The following is a 20,014-nucleotide window of genomic DNA, read 5'->3' on the forward strand; positions in this document are numbered from 1 at the left end:
GGGGGGCGAGGGGACGTCGGGGGCGCTTCGGGGGCTCTTGGTGCGGCACACTTCTTTTGCGATCGCGGTGGGAACGCGATCTTCTTTGGATCCCAAGGCAGCTAGGGGGAACGCGGGAACTCCCGTCATTTTGCCGCCGGCTCCCGCGGTGTCGGGGCTGTCCGGGGAGGGGGCTAGGGATTCTCTCCCCCTCTCCCCGCAGCATCCCGTTCCCAGGCCAGTTTTCCCCGTGGGGCCCGCGGGGCGGGGGAGGGGCCAGGATACCGACTCGAATTCAGAGGGATCCTGCTCCTTTTTTCGTCAGATTTTATTCCGGCCATGCATAGGGCATTTAGAGCCCGCACGGCCCTTAAGAGGCGTCTCCCTCAGACCGAACCTCAGGAGGCCCCTCCATCGGCACCTAGGAATCGCCCACGGATGGATGACATGCCGGGCCCCCACCCAAGCTCAAGCGGCCACTGCGGGCTGTCCCGCCCTGGGATGATTTGGACACGTCGGAGGACCTGGAAGACCAGGAGGCTCCATCCCCGCCCCCGAGGGGGGCAGAGGGAGATGGTATGCCCGTGCAAGGGAAGGCACGACAGGGTCAGAACTCAGAAGGCGACGACCCGAAGGTGATTCGCCTCTTCCGCCGTGACGAGTTGGGCCCCTTCATTCCAGCCGGGAAGCGGCAGACGTTTTTGGGGGAGTTGGAGATAGCGGAGCCCGTCGAGGAGTCTCGCATCGGCTCCATGGACCCAGTGTAGTTGGGCCTGAGTGGCCCCCCCACAACCTTCCCCTTTCATTGTTTTCCTCCACGGACCTGCTCTTTAGAGAATGAGATACCCCAGACCTGGGGCTGAAGGTCACGAAGGCTATGGATAAACTTTATCCCTTGCCGGAGGAAGCGCTGGAGGTTCTGAGGGTACCAAAGATGGACGCAGCGGTTTCGGCAGTGCGAAACGGACGACTATCCCTGTCACGGGTACCACGACTCTGAAGAACCTTCAGGATCTGAAGTTGGAAATCCAATTGAAGAAGATTTGAAGTCTCGGCGCTTGGAGCCCGGGCGGCGATCTGCAGTAACTTCACCTTGCGGGCTGGACTCCGTTGGGTCCAGCAGCTGCTAGCTAATGAGGGCTTTTCCGAGGAAGAAGCCAAGCAGACCGGGCGCCTTGAGGCGATAATAACATACTGTGCGGACGCACTACATGATCTCCTCAGAACCTCGGCTCGTTCCATGGCATCCGCTGTCTCGACCAGACGTCTCCTGTGACTGAGGAACTGGTCGGCAGACGGGGCCTCTTAGTCTCGTCTGGGCTCCCCTCGTCTGGGCTCCCTTCCCTTCTAGGCCAGGCTGTGGTTTGGGAAGGAACTGGTTGACATGATACAACTCCTGGGCGAGAATGAGGGTTATAGACTTCCGGAGGACAGGGCACGGTCTACGGGATCCTTCTCTTCTTGCTCCCGATACCGGATCCTTCTCTTCCTGCTCCCGATACCGGAGTAGCCAGAAGCCCCGGACTTCTCGCCCTAGTTCTTCTTCTCCTCTTTTCACTCGGGAGGCGGCAGACAGCAGTCTCAGTCCTTCGTGGCAGGCGATTCGGCAGACCAGCTTCCTCCTCTTCCGTACTCAGTGGTAAGTCGTCTCAATGATGTCCGGCCGGTCCATCCCTCGGTTCTGAAGGTAGGGGGCAGGCTGTCCCTATTTTACGAGGTTTGGACCACAATCACAACAGACCAGTGGGTGTTTTCTGTGATAAAACACGGCTCGGAAAGTGATGGTAGTGGTGGCGGCGCAGCTATGCCGGGAAGGACTTCTGGTCCATCCTTACCTGGACGATTGGTTGATTCGGGCGAAGTCCGAGGGTCAGTGTCGGCTGGCAGTGGCCAGGGTCCTACAGCTTTTGCAGTCTCTAGGCTGGGTAGTCAACTTCAACAAGAGTCAACTAGCACCCACCCAGACTTTGGAATACCTTGGAGCCGTATTCGACACGAAACAGGGCAAGGTGTGCCTATCTCAGGAACGGATATGCAAGCTACAAGCTCCGGTGAGGCTATTATCGGGTCTGTGATTACCTGACGGTTCTAGGTTCTATGGCTTCAACGCTCGCGTTGGTTCCCTGGGCGTTCGCTCATCTGCGGCCATTGCAGTCATCCTTGCTATCCCGCTGGAAACCGGTTTCGGAGGAGTTCCACCTACCGCTTCCGCTCGCGGGCCAGGCGAGATCCAGCCTGCTCTGGTGGCTGGATCCCAGTCATCGGTCCGGTGGAGTGTCCCTTCTAGTGCCCAATTGGACGGTGATGACCACGGATGCCAGTCTCTCCGGTTGGGGAGCAGTTTGCCTAGGCAAGTCGGTTCAAGGACTATGGTCGCCGTCTCAAGCCCAGTGGTCTATCAACCGACTAGAGACCAGAGCGGTCCGTCTGGCACTGCGAGCCTTCCTACCGCTGGTACGGGGAATGGCGGTCCGAGTGTTGTCGGACAACGCAGCCACCGTGGCCTACATCAATCGCCAAGGAGGGACGAGGAGTCCGCTGGTGGCAATAGAAGCGCAGCTCTTGATGGCTTGGTCGGAACAGAACCTCAGCAACATTGCAGCGTCTCACATTGCCGGAACCGACAATGTCCCAGCGGATTTTCTCAGCCGTCATCGCCTGGATCCCGGGGAGTGGAAGCTGGCAGACGAGGCGTTTCTTTCCATCTGCAGAACGTGGGGGGTGCCCCACATGGATCTGATGGCCATGTGGCGCGACGCGAAGGCTCCGCGATTTTACAGTCGGCGTCGAGAAAGGGGAGCAGAGGGCGTCGACGCGTTGGTGCTTCCCTGGCCGACGGATGTCCTGCTGTACGTGTTTTCCCCGTGGCCCATGGTCGGCAAAATTCTCCGGCGCATGGAGTTGCACCCGTCCAATGTGCTCATGGTAGCACCGGAGTGGCCGCACCGTCCGTGGTTCGCAGACCTTGTCTAGCTGTCGGTGGCAGTACCCCTCCGTCTCCAGAGGTTCGCGGGGCTCCTCAGACAGGGCCCCGTCTGTTTGGAGGAGGCGGATCACTTCTGTCTCGCGGCATGGCTTTTGAGAGGAATCGGTTAAAGAGAAAAGGTTACTCAGACGCGGTGGTGACCACGCTGCTGAGATCCAGGCGGCAGTCTCCCTCCATAGCGTATGTCCGTGTCTGGGTGGTCTTTGAGGAATGGTGTGTGAACCGCGGGTTGGATCCCACTTCCGCTTCGTTATCCGATATTCTGGCGTTTCTCCAGGCCGGTCTGGCCAAAGGGTTGGTGTGCAGCTCGCTGCGGGTTCAAGTAGCAGCGCTTGGTTGTTTGCAGCGTAAGGTTCAAGGATCCTCCCTGGCGCTTCACCCGGATATTTCCCGTTTTTCTTCGCGGGGTTACATATCTTCGGCCTCCGTTGCATTTTGCCATGTCCGTCCTGGAATCTTAATTGGGTGCTCTCCGCCTTATGCTCGGCACTGTTTGAGCCCTTGAAACTCGCTACTATCAAGGATCTCACGTTTAAAAAAAAAAAAAACAAAACTGTTTTCCTGGTGGCGATTGCTTCGGCATGACGTATTTCGGAGTTACAGGCTCTGTCCTGTAGGGAGCCGTTCTTGCGTATTTCCAATTCGGGAGTTTCCTTGCGGACGGTTTCCTCCTTTCTCCCTAAAGTCGTGTCGGCGTTCCATCTAAACCAATCGGTGGAGCTTCCCGCTTTCGCGGTCGGAATTTCAGGAAGCTTGATGTGCGGAGGTCCCTCCTTCGCTACCTAGAGGTCACTAATCCGTTTCGGGTGACAGATCATCTATTTGGTCTGTTCTCTGGTCCAAGGTAAGGGGAAGCTGCATCCCGCTCTATAATCGCCCGTTGGCTCAAGGAGGCCATTGATTCGGCATACTTGGTGCGGGGGGAAACCGCTTCCCGTGGGTCTCTGTGCACACTCGATTCGGTCTCAGGCGGCGTCTTGGGCGGAAGCCTCTCAGGTGTCGCCTCACGAGATCTGCAGAGCGGCTACATGCGGAAGCCTCTCAGGTGTCGCCTCAAGAGATCTGCAGAGTGGCTACATGGCAGTCTTTGCATACCTTTATCAGGTATTGCCGGTTGGATGTCCGGGCTACCGATTCCGGGGGTTTTGGAGAGAGGGTACTCCGGGGGTTTTGGAGAGAGGGTACTCCGCGCGGGACTCTCTACTTCCCACCCTCGGTAAGTTGGCTCTGGTACATCCCAGGTGTCCTGGACTGATCCTGGTACGTACAGGGAAAGGAAAATTAGTTTCTTACCTGATAATTTTCGTTCCTGTAGTACCAAGGATCAGTCCAGGATCCCACCCGCAGTGCTGCGCTAAAGTAACGGAGAGTCCGCTCATCATTGTTTTAAGTAAGCTGACCGCTTGTTTATTCGCTCTCCCGGTTGGGGAGTCTGGTTCCTGTAGGAGTGTTGGAATTATTTCCGTTTAATTAGCAAGTTTGTATAGTTAACTATGGTTGCCTTATGGGATTTCTACTTTGACATTACGTATGACTGAGGGGGGCTGTGACTGGCACAGGGTCATATACAGGGATAGTCGTCCGTTTCGCACTGCCGAAACCGCTGCGTCCATCTTTGGTACCCTCCAGGTGTCCTGGACTGATCCTGGTACGTACAGGGAACTACTGTTATCAAACTTCATATTTTTTTCATCTTAATCAGACTGTATCTAATTACTTCCTGTAACTATTAGGGCAAATGGAAGAGTGAAGTGCAACTGAAGGCTCTGTGGTTACCTGGGGTTGGAGCAAGGAACCCGTTGCGTATTCACATTATCACACAGTGGCTCTCCTCCATGGTAGATCCCTGTCCGGACGTATATCTAGGAAGGAGGTCACATGTGAGGGAGGAGCAATAATTAGAGTGACAAAAAATTAATTAGAGGCAGGGTCCCAGCCACTAGTGACAAGAATCAGAAGTCTTAGTCACTAAGGACAGCCATCAATCTGAGGCAGAAGTTACAGCCTCCAGCGGAAAAATATCAAGTAGAGAAAGGGCTCTCATCAACCAGTGACAAGTATCATCCTCAGCTATGACTACTTCCATTTCTGCCTATAGACCCTGTGTCCTCTTGCTTTGGTGCTGCCCATGCTCTGTTCCTGACCCCTCCCCATCACTGTTTATTTATTTATTCGATTTATATTCTTTTAGACATTACAAAGCAGATTACATTCAGACACTGCTGTAGGTGGAAATGAAGACTTACTTTGTCAATGTCCCGAATGTTCACGTTCACATAAGTAGCACAGAGGACTCTGATGCGCAGCAGGCTATTGATGGACCAGAGCGATTTGGTTGGGAGGTCACCATTCATGTAGGAGGAGGAGGTAGAGCGGCGAGCATAGGAGGGCATAATGAAGAGGTTGGCCGGCAGCTGGCCATACAGACTCTCTTTGGACATCAGCATGAGGTGGGGCAGCCGGCCAATGGTAATACAGTTCCGGATATACTGTAGGAAAGCAACACGAGAAAGATGACAGCATGTGAAATCTTACTTAGAAACAAACAACAACAAAAAAAAGACATCAGCAGAAAAGGACTGCTTGTTCTATGTCATTTGCCCATTTGTGTCTGCCTGTGATCTGTGGTCTTCTCCCTCCCTCCACCACTATGGTCCCTTTGTGTTGATGAGACATCCACAACAAGTGCAAGAATAAATTTAATTCCTGGTCAGGATTTCAGCAAAGACGATTATATTTTTATTTAGGCAACTCCTCTTAATTTAAACACAGTATATTGCAGCAAGTCCCCCAACACGGACCCGTGTTTCGCCAGTCCGGCTGCTTCGGGGGGGGGGGGGGGGGGGGGGGGGTTTAACAACAGTGAAGCAGCTGGACTGGCGAAACACGGATCTGTGTTGGGGGACCTGCTGCAATATACTGTGTTTAAATTAAGAGGAGTTGCCTAAATAAAAATATAATCATCTTTGCTGAAATCCTGGCCAGGAATTGAATTTATTCTTGCACTTGTTGTGGATGTCTGATATATACTGAGTGCAAGTGGTGCTCCAGTGCATTTCTGGACTTATCCCCTTTGTGTTAATCCCATGCATGCTTGAATTCTGCCATCCTTTTGGTTCCTATTACTTCTGCTAAAAGTCTATTCTGGCAGAACAGATTATGCCACAGGAGCAGGGTTTCTGCCTTGCATTGACCTCTGTTACACTAGCTTCTGCTAGGGGCTTTCTCTCCTTACACCACCTTCCTTTAACTGACTCCTGCAGAGTCTCTCTTATTTATTTATTTAATCATCGGTATATCCTGCCTACTGCAAAACAATCGTATGCTCTCTTACCTCTAGGGATTCTAGAGACAGCCTATCCTATCACTTTAAACACAACACAAGCCACAGCCCACCAGTGAAATGTTCTAGGTTTTCACTCTTTCCCAAATCACAATAAGTTTAGCCCGATTTAGGATTTTATGTACAAAAGAATCTTAAAATGCGGTGCTAGGGTCTAGCTGGTTTAGTACACTTTTTACTTATGTCCACATAGCATCTTCAGAAAATTGTTATGCTGTTCCCATGGTGTTGGCCCTTTATATTCCTTTCTGGGGAACCAGATTCTTTTTCTTCCAACTCTCTTTCAAACATTCTTTACCTACCACTGAGAAATATAGCTTCTCTCTCTCCATCTGGCTGCTTCTCTCACAACTACTTCCAGGCTTTGGCTGCTTCTATCTCCCCCATTACCTTCATTCTAAAACCCCAGTACCTTCTACAGGTACATTTTTAGTCAAACCAATGGGGTGAACTGGAACGCACTACTCCTCAACCATTCCATCTCAACCACTGGGCCATATCAGCTTCCGCAGATATTTCTCTTGACCTTTTACAGGAACACCCTCATATGGATTCCTGCAGGGGCTTCCTACCAGTTTCCCTCCCTGGCACCGACCTCTGCATGGACTTTTCCCTGGCACAGGCTCCTGCAGCAAGAGCTTAGTAAAATTGTAGATGACCACAGAAAAAGACCAACGGGTCCATCCAGTCTATCCAGTTGTCTCTATTCCCACTGTTAAGGATAAATCCCAGCTGCCAGCCACAGAGCATGCCCACTTGTAAAATATCACTCCCCACTGAGAGTAGCCTTAGTCATCTTCCTGCTTAGTACTCCACCATCATGAGTACATATTTATTTATACAGTTTTATTATCCACCTTTGCATAAAATATATACAAAACAGGGTACAAGAAGATATGAAATCACATCAATATTAATATCAAAGAAGATATAAAATGTAATAAATATTTAAAAAATCCTAAAATAAACATCAGTAAAAATGCCATAATATAAAAAAACATGAAAAATAATCACAAGCTGAAAAGCAATAACATAGTAACATTAGCTAATGATGGCAGAAAAACACCAAAATCATCCATCCAGTCTACCCTGCAAGTTGTTTAGCATAATAACTGCTGTCCCGTGCAGGTTACCCCCATGCCTTCTGTTTAAGGGAAGTAACTACTGCTTCATTCATGTACTTCCATGCAGAAATATAAACACTGGGTTTAACAAAGGTTACTCCATTTCTTCATTTCCATTCTCTAGCCAGGAGAGAGAGGAAAATTGGTTCATACCTGCTAATTTTCGTTCCAGTAATATAGCAGATCATTCCAGACCAGTGGGTTGTGTATCCCTACCAGCAGATAGAATCAAAGAACAAAAACTTTGGACATCGCTACATAAGCTGTAGCAGATGACGTGCAGATTCTAATCCCCATAACAGAATCAATCTCGAAAGCGCTCACCCATTGGAATAACTGCCTTTTATCCATCACTAATCTACTCAACAGCTTAAACTTGGTACTCAACGCCTCAAAGACAGAACTTCTCCACATCTCCTCAAACGAAAACAATATCTCCCCTCCATCTCCACTCAATTCTCTCATTACCTGTAAGCAGGTTAGAGACCTTGGGGCAATTCTAGACAATCGATTAAACCAGAAGAAAATGGTCAATACAACCTCCAAAGACTGCTTCTACAGACTTCAGGTTCTAAAACGACTGAAACCACTCTTATTCTTCCACGACTTCAGGACAGTCCTCCAAGCGCTTCTATTCGCCAAAATAGACTACTGCAGTGCCCTTTTCCTAGGCCTCCCCAAATCCACGACCAAACCACTGCAGATGATTCAAAATGCGGCAGCGAGATTGTTGACCAGTACAAGCCGCGGTGAACACATCTCACCCATCCTCAAGAACTTACATTGGCTACCAGTGAATTTCAGAATTCTATACAAATCAATCACCTTAATCCACAAAACCATCCATCATCAACTTCAACTCGACCTGGAAATCCCATTCAAACTCCACTCCTCTAACAGACCAACTAGAGATATCCACAAAGGCACTCTGAAATACCCCCCCACTAAAGCCTCACGCCTCTCAACGACCAAAGACAGAGCTTTTTCGATAGCAGGCCCATCTATCTGGAATAGCATCCCATCAAATCTCAGATTAGAGCCATGCCTTTTAACTTTCAGAAAAAGACTTAAAACCTGGCTTTTTCACCAAGCATTCGCCGATCCACCAGTCCTTCACTAGTTGTACTTCAATCTAACCCAGTCTGGCATTTATACTCATGAACAATGGACTCTGAAACTTCTAGGTTAAACTTCCAGGTTAAAGCACCTGTTAAGCTTTAACCCGTACGTTCTTTGGTAACACCTTATATTTATTTCCTGCCTTATCTTCCTTCCAGCTTGTTGCAAGCTTCCAAGTTCTCTTCCCCTGTTGATTGTAACTTTGACTTATTCCTACCTATTGTTATCTTCTTTCACTTGAATTGTTACTCCAGTTATACCCTTGTTAAATGTAAACCGATCCGATATGGTTATTTACTATGAAGGTCGGTATATAAAACTGTTAAATAAATAAATAAATAAATAAGCGAGAGTGTCACCTGCAGTCCCTCAGTATCGGCCTGTACCCAAGCCTTGAAACTAAACTTCAAATAAACTTCAACCAAGGGTGACCTCCCAACTAACCAGAGGTCTAGGTCGGCCGAAACAAACGAAACAAACACTGGTAAGCCACCGGCCCTGCTGTTTACTAGAAATCCAATCATTCCTTCAGAATACTAAAAGCTCCACAGACTCTTTCGGAGTTAGAACGGGGTGGGCCTCTGGAATGATCTGCTGTATTACAGGAACAAAAATTAGAAGGTAAGAACCAATTTTCCTTTCCTGTACATACTCAGATCATTCCAGACCAGTGGGATGTACCCAAGCTACCTTATACTGGGTTGGCCTCCGAAAGACCCGCTCACAGAACACTCTCACCGAAGGATGTCTCCTCCTGCACCCTAACATCCAAACGATAAACCTTGGTGAAAGTGTGAATGGAAAACCTACAAATCTCCTGCGGAGAAAGAGGTTGACACTCCGCCCAGGAGACCGCTTGGGCCCTTGTGGAGTCGGCTCTCAACCCCACGGGAGCCTGCTTTCCTTTAGAAATGTACATGGAAGTGATAACTTCCCAAATCCATCTAGAAATGGTAGCTTTTGATGTTTTGTCTCCCTTTTTGGCCTCGGCAAATAAGATAAAGAGATGGTCTGACCATCAAAAAGCATTAGAAACCTCCAGATAGCGGAGAAGGACACGCTACATGTCAAACAAATGCAGCTCCCTCTCCCAGGAGGAATCATGGGACCAGTCCGGAAAAGCTGGAAGTTCCACAGTCTGATTGACATGGAAAGCAGAGTTGCTTACCTGTAACAGGTGTTCTCACAGGACAGCAGGATGTTAGTCCTCACATATGGGTGACATCACAGGATGGAGCCCAATCAAGGAACACTTTTGTCAAAGTTTCTAGAACTTTGACTGGCACCTACTGGGCATGCCCAGCAATGCACTGACCCTGCATCCAGCAGGGGTCCCCCTTCAGTCTCGTCTTATAGTAAAAAGTACATGCAAAAAATAAAATAAGAAAATGTAAACAAACCCAACTGGTGGTGGGCGGGTTTCGTGAGGACTAACATCCTGCTGTCCTGTGAGAACACTTGTTACAGGTAATCAACTCTGCTTTCTCACAGGACAAGCAGGATGGTAGTCCTCACATATGGGTGAGTACCGAGCTGAGGATGCCCGAGCAAAGCACCAAATGCACCCAAAGACGTGCAACAGGCACAACAACAGGAGTGGAAATTTGGTTAGGAGGGCATCCTGAACCTTGAATGGGTCAGTGGAAGGATGTTGGGAAGTTAAACTGAAAACAAGTTGCATAGAATAGACTGGCCAAAGATGGAATCCTGTCTGCTAGCCTTATCTAAGCAATAATGGGCTGCGAAGGTATGGAGAGAACTCCAGGTAGCAGCCTTACAAATATCAGCAAGCGGCACTGAACAGAGGTGTGCTACTGATGTCGCCATGGCCCTGACAGAGTGTGCTTTTACACAGTCTTGCAGCGGAACGCCTGCTTGCTGGTAGCAAAAAAGAAATGAAGTCCACTAACGAGGAGGAGAGAGTCTGCTTTCCCACAGGATTTCCCAATTTGATGGTGTCGAAAGAAACAAACAATTGAGTGGATTTCCTGTGGGCTGATGTGCGGTCTAGACAGAAGGCTAGGGCATGTTTGCAGTCCAAGGAATGCAGAGCCTGTTCTCCTGGGTTTGAATGGGGCCTGGAAAAAAAGGTAGGTAGGATAATGGATTGATTAATATGAAATTCCGACACTTCCTTTGGTAAAAATTTAGGCTGAGTGCGGAGCACTACCCTGTCATGCAGAATTTTAGTGTAAAGCGGGTAGGTAACTAATGCCTGCAATTCACTAACTTTGCAAGCGGACGTGATAGCGAGAAGGAAAACTACTTTCCATGTGAGATTAACGGAGATCACAGGAGTGGAGAGGCTCAAACGGAGGTTTCATGAGCCGCCACAAAATCACGTTAAGATCCCAAGCAGGGGCCGTAGGGCACAGTGGAGGTTTTAAGTGGAGCAAACCTCTCATAAAGTGTGTTACGAAGGGTTGTGTCGAAATAGGAACATCCCCTATGCCTTTATGAAACGCAGCTACTGCGCCGACATGATGGAGGAAGTTTTTAAGCCTGACTCCGACAGGTGCCAGAGATAGTCCAGAAATTTCGCCGTGGAACAAGTGAAGGGATCCAAGGACATAGAAGTGCACCAGACTGTAAACCTCTTCCATTTAGAACGTTAAGACCTTCTCGTGGAAGGCTTTCGTGAAGCTACCAGGTCTCGGGACACCGACTCTGAAAGGTTAAGAGGTTGGAGTATTAACCTTTCAACATCCAGGCAGTCAGAGATAGGGCCTGGAGGTTGGGGTGGTGCATGCATCCATTGTTCTGAGTTATCAGAAGCGGATCCTTCCCCAGAGGAATATGCCGGCGTACTGATAGGTCCTGGAGTATTGGGAACTACATCTGGCATGGCCAGTGAGGGGCTATCAGAATCATTATGCCCTTGTCCCTCCGTAACTTCACAAGAGACTTAGATATGAGTGGAAGTGGAGAGTATGCATAGAGGAGACCACTGGCCCACGAGAGGGCAAAAGCGTCTCTCGGTTGCGAGTGGTGGCTGCGAGTTAAAGAGCAGTCTTCATCACTCACCCCCACTAATAAAAAGAATAAATATTTCCAAATAGTTGATGAATAGAATAACATTCAATAATTACTCGTATACATTTTTTTTTAATTTCCCAAACACCAATAAAATATTTCAAAACAGCAGAAACATCAAACAATACCCAGTAATTAAAATTTCTAAGGATTAAAAAAAACAGCTGTCCATATCTGGGAACCTTTCCATTCACTTTGAGACTGTTGTGGGTTAGTGGGTTTGGGTGAGGAGGAGCACACAAACTTTCTGTGCTCTCTCTCTCTGAGAGAGACCCTGAATATATTTTTGCCACACAAGCAGAAATTTCCTGTGTCTCATAAAACATATTACAACCAGCCTTGTTGTTGCGATTGCTGCACCTGAGCGGCTCTCTCACCTCCTTTCCCCCCCGACACCGGCACTGATTTCCAGCGCGGCCTTGAAGTGCCGTCGACCACCGATGTCACGCTGCCTCCTGGCATGGCCTGGAAGAGTCACTGAGCCGTGTTGTGGCTCCCATGCGGTGCTGGGTCTTCACAGCTGAATGTCACCTCCACCATCCGGTGCGGCTTGTAAAGTCACCATCTCGCCACTCCTGCCTCTGATGCTGCTCCTGCATCTGTTCTCCTGGTGTGCGTGGCTCTCTGGAACATGTAAAGGGCCCATGATGGTCCTCCTTGATGATGTCATCCTGTCAGGCCTATAGAAGGGGCCTTTCTTCAGTCTAGCGTTGCCTTCGCAAGGAATTGCTTCGCCTCTGTGCCTATTCCAGCTCTTACTCCAGGAGTCGTCAGAGTTCTTGATCTTCGCTTCTCCAAGGTCTTTATGTTCTTCATGGGAACTCCTCTGTTTCTTTGTTCCATGTTACATATTCCTGGTCTCTCGTCAGTTCCTGTCTTCAGCGTCTTCCAAGTCTTCAGTCAAGTCCCTGATGTTCCCGTCTTCGTCTCCAAGTCCTACCTTCCAGGTCTTCTCCTTCATCTTCTTCCAGGCATGCAAGTGTCGTGGTCCACGACCAGCCCACGGGTTGTGGAGGGTACCTTGTGGCACAAGGCCTATCTCCAAGTCCGCCTTCACTGGTCAAGTCTCTGGATGTCCCTTGTTTTGAGGTCCCGTCCCTGGTTCCAAGTTCCTGAGTCCCTAAATCCTGTTCCTGGTCTTCAGAGTGCCTTGTCACAACTTCTGTCCATGTCAAAGTCTCAAGTCTAGAGTCTGCTATGCCTTCGGCGTGGTCCACGAACACACAGGTTGTGTAGGGTGTGCAGCGGGACAGGCTTCTCCCAGAGTCTTCATCATATATCCAGTGCCAAGTCTTTGTCATGTTGCAAGTCCAAAGTCTGTTCTACATCTGGCGTGGTCTGCGACCAGCCGCTCAAGCCGTCCCAAGCAGCAAGTCTGAAACGGCTTTCGGAGAGGCTGGAGGGCTACCCAGAGACCAGCATTGCATTGCTGGGTTTCACTCCTGAGCATGCAGGTTCAGTGGAGGCTTAAGTGTTCCAAGTCTCCAAGCTTCTGTCCAGCCCATTCTCAGATGCACTCACCTACCCATGGCACGTATCTTGGAGCCTTGGCCCAAGGTTGTGCTGAGGCCAAGGGCTCATGCTCACGTCTACTCCCAAGTGTCGTCTGTGCTCGCAGCACATTTTCCATCTGCATCAAAAGGTGAAGCTGGTTTCACCAATGCCAGCAGGAAGGTCTATCCATACCTTTCCAAACCAATAGAATTGATTTCTTGCTCAAAAAAAGGTCTTTCCTCACAAGAAGTCTCTTTCTTGCTTGGTACAAAACTGTAATTGTGATAAAGCATCATCAAAAAGGATAAGATAAATATCACAGGGCACTTTATGACCAACAACTTGACTTAAAAAACCAACCATCCAATTCCAAAAAGGATTTTTATCACAGGACAATCCCAAAATACATGTAGGAGTGATCCTGGAGCTGTCATACATTTTTGGCAAGTGTCTGTGACTGTTAGGTGGGCATTATAAGCCCTAATAGGAATTATGTAAGCCCTATGCAGGAATTTAAAGAATTTCTCTCTTACATTTCCTGTAAGACCTCTTATTCTTTTAAAACATTTCAATAAGATGTCTGCCGACAGGATGCATGGTAATTCTCTGTTCCATGTTACCGCCAAAACACTACAAGAATTAGATTTGTCTATGTTCTGAAAAGCCTTTTGAAGTTTTGAAACAGAGACCCTAATAATCTCCTCCACCAATTGCTCAAATGTACAGAAGAGATTGGGATCAAAATTAGACCTCTTTATAGTTCTTATGTAATGTCTCAATTGCAAATAAGCAAAGTAGCCAATCTGAGTGAAAGCATACCAGTCCTTTCATTGTTGAAATGGCATAACCCCACTCTCAAAATGGAAGAAATATTAAATAAATAAATCAGTTCGGTGTCCACTAAAGAAGACCCTGGAAAAGGACCATTGCTGGTTGTCAAGACTGTAAATGAGGATGGGGTAGACAAAACTCCGTTTACAGAGAAGAGAATATATAGATTGAGCTAAGTAAACTGAAAGTAAACAAGGCCATGGGGCCGGATAAGGTACATTCCAGGATACTGAGGGAGTTCAAAGATGTGCTGGCAGGTCCACTAAAAAACCTGTTCAATAGATCCCTGGAAACAGGAATGGTACTGCAAGATTGGAGAAGTGTAGTTGTGGTCCCTCTTCACAAGGGTGGTAGAAAAGAGGAGACTGGAAACTACAGGCTGGTTAGCCTAACCTCAGTGGTGCAAAAATTCATGGAGACTCTGCTGAAGGAAAGGATAGTGAACTATCTTCAATCAGGTGGTTTGCTGGACCTGAGGTAAAATGGATTCACCAGAGGAAGTTCCTGTCAGACCAATCTGATTGATTTTTTTGATTGGGTGATTAGAAAATTGGATTGAGGAAGAGTGCTCGATGTGATCTACTTGGATTTCAGAAAAGTTTTAGACATGGTCCTGCATAGGAGGCTTATGAATAAAATGAAAAGCTTGGAAGTGGGCCCCAAGATGGTGGTGTGGATTACAAACTGGTTGACTGATAGGAGACTATGTTATAGTAAATGGAACTTACTCTGAAGAGAGAATCGTGTTAAGTGGAGTGCCACAGGTATCTGTTTTGGGACCGGTTCTGTTCAATATCTTTGTGAATGACATTGTGGAAGTAAAGTTTGTCTATTTGCGGATGATACTAAGATCTGCAACAGAGTAGTCATGCCTGAAGGAGCAGAAAGAATGAAAAGTGAATTAAGAAAGCTTGAAGAGTAGTCAAAGATTTGGCAACTGGGATTCAATGCTAAGAAGTGCATAGTTATGAATCTGGGATGTGGTAATCTGAATGAGCTGCATATGATGGGGAATGAAACACTGAAGTGCATGGACCAAGAGAGACACCTTGATGTAATAGTATCTGGCGATCTGAAGACAGCGAAGCAATGTGATACAGTGATAGCTAAAGTCAGAAGAATGTTGAGCTGCATAGAGAGGAATAACCAGCAGGAAAAAGCAGATGATAATGCTCTTTTACAGGTCCTTGGTGAGGCCTCACATGGAGTACTGTGTTCAGTTCTGGAGATCATATCTCAAAAAAGAAAGAGACAGGATGGAGGCAGTCTAGAGAAAGATGACCAAAATTAAACTCCAATGGGGGTGGCAACTCAGAACCAACATCAGGAAATATTTCTTCACAGAGAGAGTGGTGGATACTTTGAATGTCTTTCCAGAGGAAGAGGTGAAGAAGAAAACATTCAATTAATTCAAAGGGGCATGGGATAAACATTGTAGATCCCTAAAGGCTAGAGGACAGAAATGAAGAAGAGGATGCATGGGGTAACCTGCACAGTGCAGCAGTTTCTACTCTTAACAGAAGCAAAGGGGTTACTACCCTCAACCTATAGCCTTGATGCTTTTGACACAATTGCAACATCACTCCCCACTTCGGCGGGGGGAGGGGAAAAATAAAAAGGAGAATTGGATACAGATGACAACCAAATGTGCCTTGATTTTTACAATCCCAAGAAGGTTTCTCACCCAGTAAAAATATTGCTAGCAGTAATTTGTTATGGGTTAAACATTTGCTTGGTTTTGATTGTAAATATTACTGCCATTGTCATGGGACTTGGGGGTAACTGCATAGAGCGGCAGTTACTTCCCTGAAGAGAATATTGGGATATTCTACACAGAGCGGCAGATACTATAAGTAGTTTGCTGGGCAGAGTGGCTGGACCATCTGATCTTTTTCTGCCGTCATTACTATTTTCTATTTATTACTGTATTTGGAGCCTGCCAGACAGACCCAACTGCTAGTTTAATTCTGTAATCACAGCCTATGTCCGCATCACGTGCCCATCTTTCTAAACAAGTTTAGATACCTTCGAATTTACTTGTTTTCTTCTCAACTCTATTTCTTTCATACCCATCTAATTTCTCCATACTCAGATATAATATCTAACCAGGCAATCCTAACTCAGGGGAATAAAGCTGTTTTCCATGTGTTTCCTAATTCTTAGCATAAGCTCAATTCCTTTGCAGGCCACAAGGTTATCATCTCCCAGGTGAATCAGAGGGTGTAGGTCTCTTCTCTACTCACCTTGTACTGGCTGAACGGGTACTTCTCCAGCAGATACTCGTCACAACCACACACCTTCAGGATGTACTTCCCCTGATACTCCTGCACACAAAGCTTCAACTGCTCAGGGGACAGGTGCATGCTGCGTGTCTTCTTTCTGATGGCGTCAGCAATGACCTGCTCCGGCAAACAGTCATGTGGGATCTTGAGGGTATATTTCTGCTTGTCATTGTTGGGAAATACTATTACCCAGATGGTGACAATGATGAGCCCTGTGTGGGAGGCAGGCAATGATTTGAGAGGAAACCCAAGAACCTTACTGACCATCTCAAATGAGCAAGAGGAGAGAGCGCAGATGAGTTGCAAGAATGCAAAAGTATTGTGTAGTTATTGCATAGAGTTGCATGGTGGCTCCAAGTGAACTGCAGAGATACTGTGGAAAACTGATGGGTGATTGCACGAGCACTGTTAGGGGATTGCACAAGATTAAGGATGAATTGCAGAAGTTTTAGGAAGAGATTGCAGATAGGTTTTAGAGATAATTGGAAATTGGATGATGAGGGAATGTGGAAGGATGCAGAGGAATGGATTGAGGAGGGATTGCAGCAAAATTGTGAGGGAATTGTGAAAGGATTGCAGAGGAATTTTAAAGAGAGTGCAAAAGAGTTAGAGAGAAATTGCAGTGGGATTGTCAAACAGTTGTAGAAGGATTGCGGGGAGAAGGCAAAACACCCATGGAAGACATCACAGAGACACTGGTGGAACTGCAGAAAGAGTGCAGATAGGCAGGCAGAGAGGAGCAGAAGAATTGCAGAAGGACAGAGGTTACAGAAAGAATGCAGTGAGACTAAAGGGAGCGTTCAGAGACATGCAGAAGAATTGCAGAGCAGGTGCAGAGAGATTGCACAGACAGTACAGAACAATAGTGGTGCCATTGCAAAGACAGTGCAGAAGAGCTGCATAGGAGTTACAGTGAGGGTAATTTTGAAAGGGACTCTGTGGGTAAAGGAATGCTTTAGCTACAAAAATGCCCCTTTAGAAAATTGTGTGATCAATACCTGTACAGAATTATGCGCATACACACTCTATGCATGTTCTTTAATGCACACAAGGAAGAGGCATTCTAAGCAGTAGAATCTGGGCAGGACTGAGACTTACATGCATTGCTTTTAGTTTGTGTGTAAATTCTCTAATCAACATTACGTGCACTAAATAGCATAATTTCATTATGTGCACATAGTTCTGCAGGGATAATTTGCAAAGCACACTTATGTGCGCAAGGCTGCTTTGAAAACTGGTGTACCTTATGCAATATTTGCCAATTAACATGCATACAATGTTACAAAATTACCTCCAGAGAGGTTGCAGGGGGAATCCAGACAAAAAGCAGTGGGATTACAGAATGAGTTGCAGGGAGACTGCCTCACCTTTATCCAGTTTGTTGTAGATGTGTTTTGGAAGGTCAGGTGTGGACTCCACATTGGGCGGATACACGTACAGTGCCTGGCTGTGGGGTCCGCTTGCCTCCCGCAGGTCTAGGGCTTCTTTGCAGACACTCAGAATATTGCGCCTGAATTCCTGCACCTCGGGATCCTTTACCATCTCAAACTCACATATGGGCATGCCGATGGCAAAGCCTAGCAATGAAGGGGAGAAGCAAAGAAATAGTGGCAGACAGAGATGGACATATAAAGAAAACAATGAGAGAGAGGAAGACAGAGAGAAAGAAGAGAAAGAAATAGGGAGGTGAAGAAGTAAAGGTAGGAGGGTAGCAGGGAAAAAAGGGTGGAAAATGTGAAGAGAATAAAAGGAGAGAAAAAGAAGGAAAAGAAGGGAGAAGAGAAATAGAAGAAAAGAGGAAGGAGAAGAAAAAAGATAAAGGAAGGAGAAGGGAAGAAAAGGGGAAAAAGGACATGAAAGGGAAGGGAGAAAAGGAAGAAAAATTAGAAGGGAATGGAATGAAGGAAAAGGGAAGGGGAAGTTTGAAGAAACAAGAATGAAAGAGGGAAAGAGATGAGAAATGGTACAAATATAAGAAAGGTGGAAGGAAAAGTAGGGTAGAAAAATTAAGGCAGGAAGGGAAAAAGAAAGAATAAAGGAGATAAAAATGATGAGAGGGAGCAGGAAAGGTTGGAGAAGAGTAAGGAGACATAGGTTTTGTGAAAGTCCTTGAATAACATGAGATCTTTCATAAAGATTTTTTTCTCTGTGATTGGCAAGCACTGCAACGTGGATGAAATAGGTGCAGAAAGTATTGAGGGGGTAAATGAGCAGAATGGAAAAAGAGAAGAAAGACACAGGGAGAGGAAGGGAGGCTTCTATGGCATACATTGCTTTCTTCTCCCTTAACCCCAAATATTTACTAGATCCACTGTTAATAATTTACTCCACCAAACCTGGATCCCCAAGAGCCCAGCCCTAACTGATCACCTGATTCAGAATCTTCTCTCTTACCCCCTTCACCTCTGAGGGCCTCAATATTCACCAATCTGCCAACTAAGAATATCCTCCCTAGGCCCTTGTCAGCTCCTTCAGTCACTAATCCCTTGGTTGAGAATCCCTTCAGACCCTAAAAGCCTGGCACTCACCGATCTCTCGACTGAGAATCTTCTCCTCCCGGTTTCCCACAGGCTCAATCACCTTCAGGATGGGCTGGAAGAGCCGCAAGTCACAGAGCCGGCGCGTTTCATCATAAAACTCCTCCCTCTCTGCCTCCTGTGTCACGCCCACAAAAATGTACGAGGACTCATCCTGAGTGCAGTGAGGCAATGTGTCAACAATGCATGCAGAATGACATATCAGCCCAATAAGGAGAAAAGGCATCAACAGTGAGGCATCAACAATCCAACAAGGAGTCAAAGAGTCACCAGCTAAATAAGTAGACAAAAATGTCAACAGTGCAAAAAGGCACTAACAGAGCAAAGAAAAGAGGACGAATCAATAGCCTAATAAGTAAAAGAGGTGTCAGAAGTAAAAACGTATTGAGGAAAGAAAGCATCAACAGCCAAAACAAGACCAAGTGTCAACAGTAGCATTCAATCAATTGCTTTCAGCATTTGTATTTTCATTTTGCTCTCACCTCATTACTATTGTCTATGCAAAATCTGTTCCTAGGCCTACACAGAATGGGTCCTGAAATCAAGGCACCACAAAGTTATCAGCCAGAAACTTGTAGACTTTTAAATCCCTGGCATCAAGCCCAAAAGCTTATAGATGTAATGGGAGTAAAATTATATATCAGTCATATCCTGTAGTGGCCAACAAGAATTGTGAAGAAGTGACACCAGAGCCATGTTACCCTCTTTGATCTCTGTGCCTATTTTATACACACAACACACACACACACACACACACACACACACCTGCAGCAAGTGAAAGAGGGGGTACTTGCGGGCCTCCTTGAAGAGATTGTGCTTGATCCCCAGGAGTGTTGCCTCTCGCAGGCATTCCAGTGTTACTATCATGCCATTGGGGATGCAACAGTCCACCATGATGCGTGGTGGCATGAGGTGCAGTCCCCAGAGCTCCCCGGAGGATGGGCGAGGTGCCATGGCAGCAGCCTTTCAGCGTCCTGGCTCCGTGCATATCTTCAGAGAGGGAGAATACACGTTGGAGTATTAAAGCTGGTATCTTATGCACCAAGATAGGGTTATTAAATGATTGATCATCCAGACAGGCTAAGCCAGTCCTGTCTTTACTCTCTACATCTATAAGACTTGTAGTTGTGCATTGCTTACAGATGCTATGAATTCCATAGATGTAGTGGAGGGTGATGGCATTTAAGACTAGGACTGGTTTAGCCTGTCCATGATGACCTGGAGCCAGTTAATAACATTAATGGCCTTCTCAGAGGACAATGAATAATTTTATTTTCAGTCTTACC

General features: G+C 47.1%; 1 protein-coding gene across 10 annotated transcripts in view; it reads right to left on the bottom strand.

Annotated features, from left to right (window-relative positions):
• Positions 1–20,014, bottom strand: part of LOC115077965 (phosphatidylinositol 4,5-bisphosphate 3-kinase catalytic subunit alpha isoform-like) — a 96,668-nt gene that overhangs the window by 72,777 nt on the left and 3,877 nt on the right. For 8 of the 10 annotated variants that reach the window (XR_003853011.1, XR_003853012.1, XM_029580439.1 and 5 more), the window contains exons 2-7: positions 19,494–19,718; positions 18,720–18,882; positions 17,559–17,768; positions 16,153–16,403; positions 5,212–5,454; positions 4,742–4,827 (exon numbers count right to left, since the gene is read on the bottom strand). Coding sequence is in view for 8 of the 10 variants with exons in the window: in XM_029580439.1 (XP_029436299.1) it covers positions 4,742–4,827; positions 5,212–5,454; positions 16,153–16,403; positions 17,559–17,768; positions 18,720–18,882; positions 19,494–19,682 (1,142 nt within the window). In the remaining 2 variants the exon portion in view is untranslated. Of the gene's footprint in view, positions 1–4,741; positions 4,828–5,211; positions 5,455–16,152; positions 16,404–17,558; positions 17,769–18,719; positions 18,883–19,493; positions 19,719–20,014 lie in introns of those variants that run through there. The other 2 variants (XM_029580438.1, XM_029580441.1) reach the window with 2 other exon arrangements.

This window comes from Rhinatrema bivittatum, chromosome 16 (assembly GCF_901001135.1).
Source record: "Rhinatrema bivittatum chromosome 16, aRhiBiv1.1, whole genome shotgun sequence".
NCBI lineage: Eukaryota > Metazoa > Chordata > Amphibia > Gymnophiona > Rhinatrematidae > Rhinatrema > Rhinatrema bivittatum.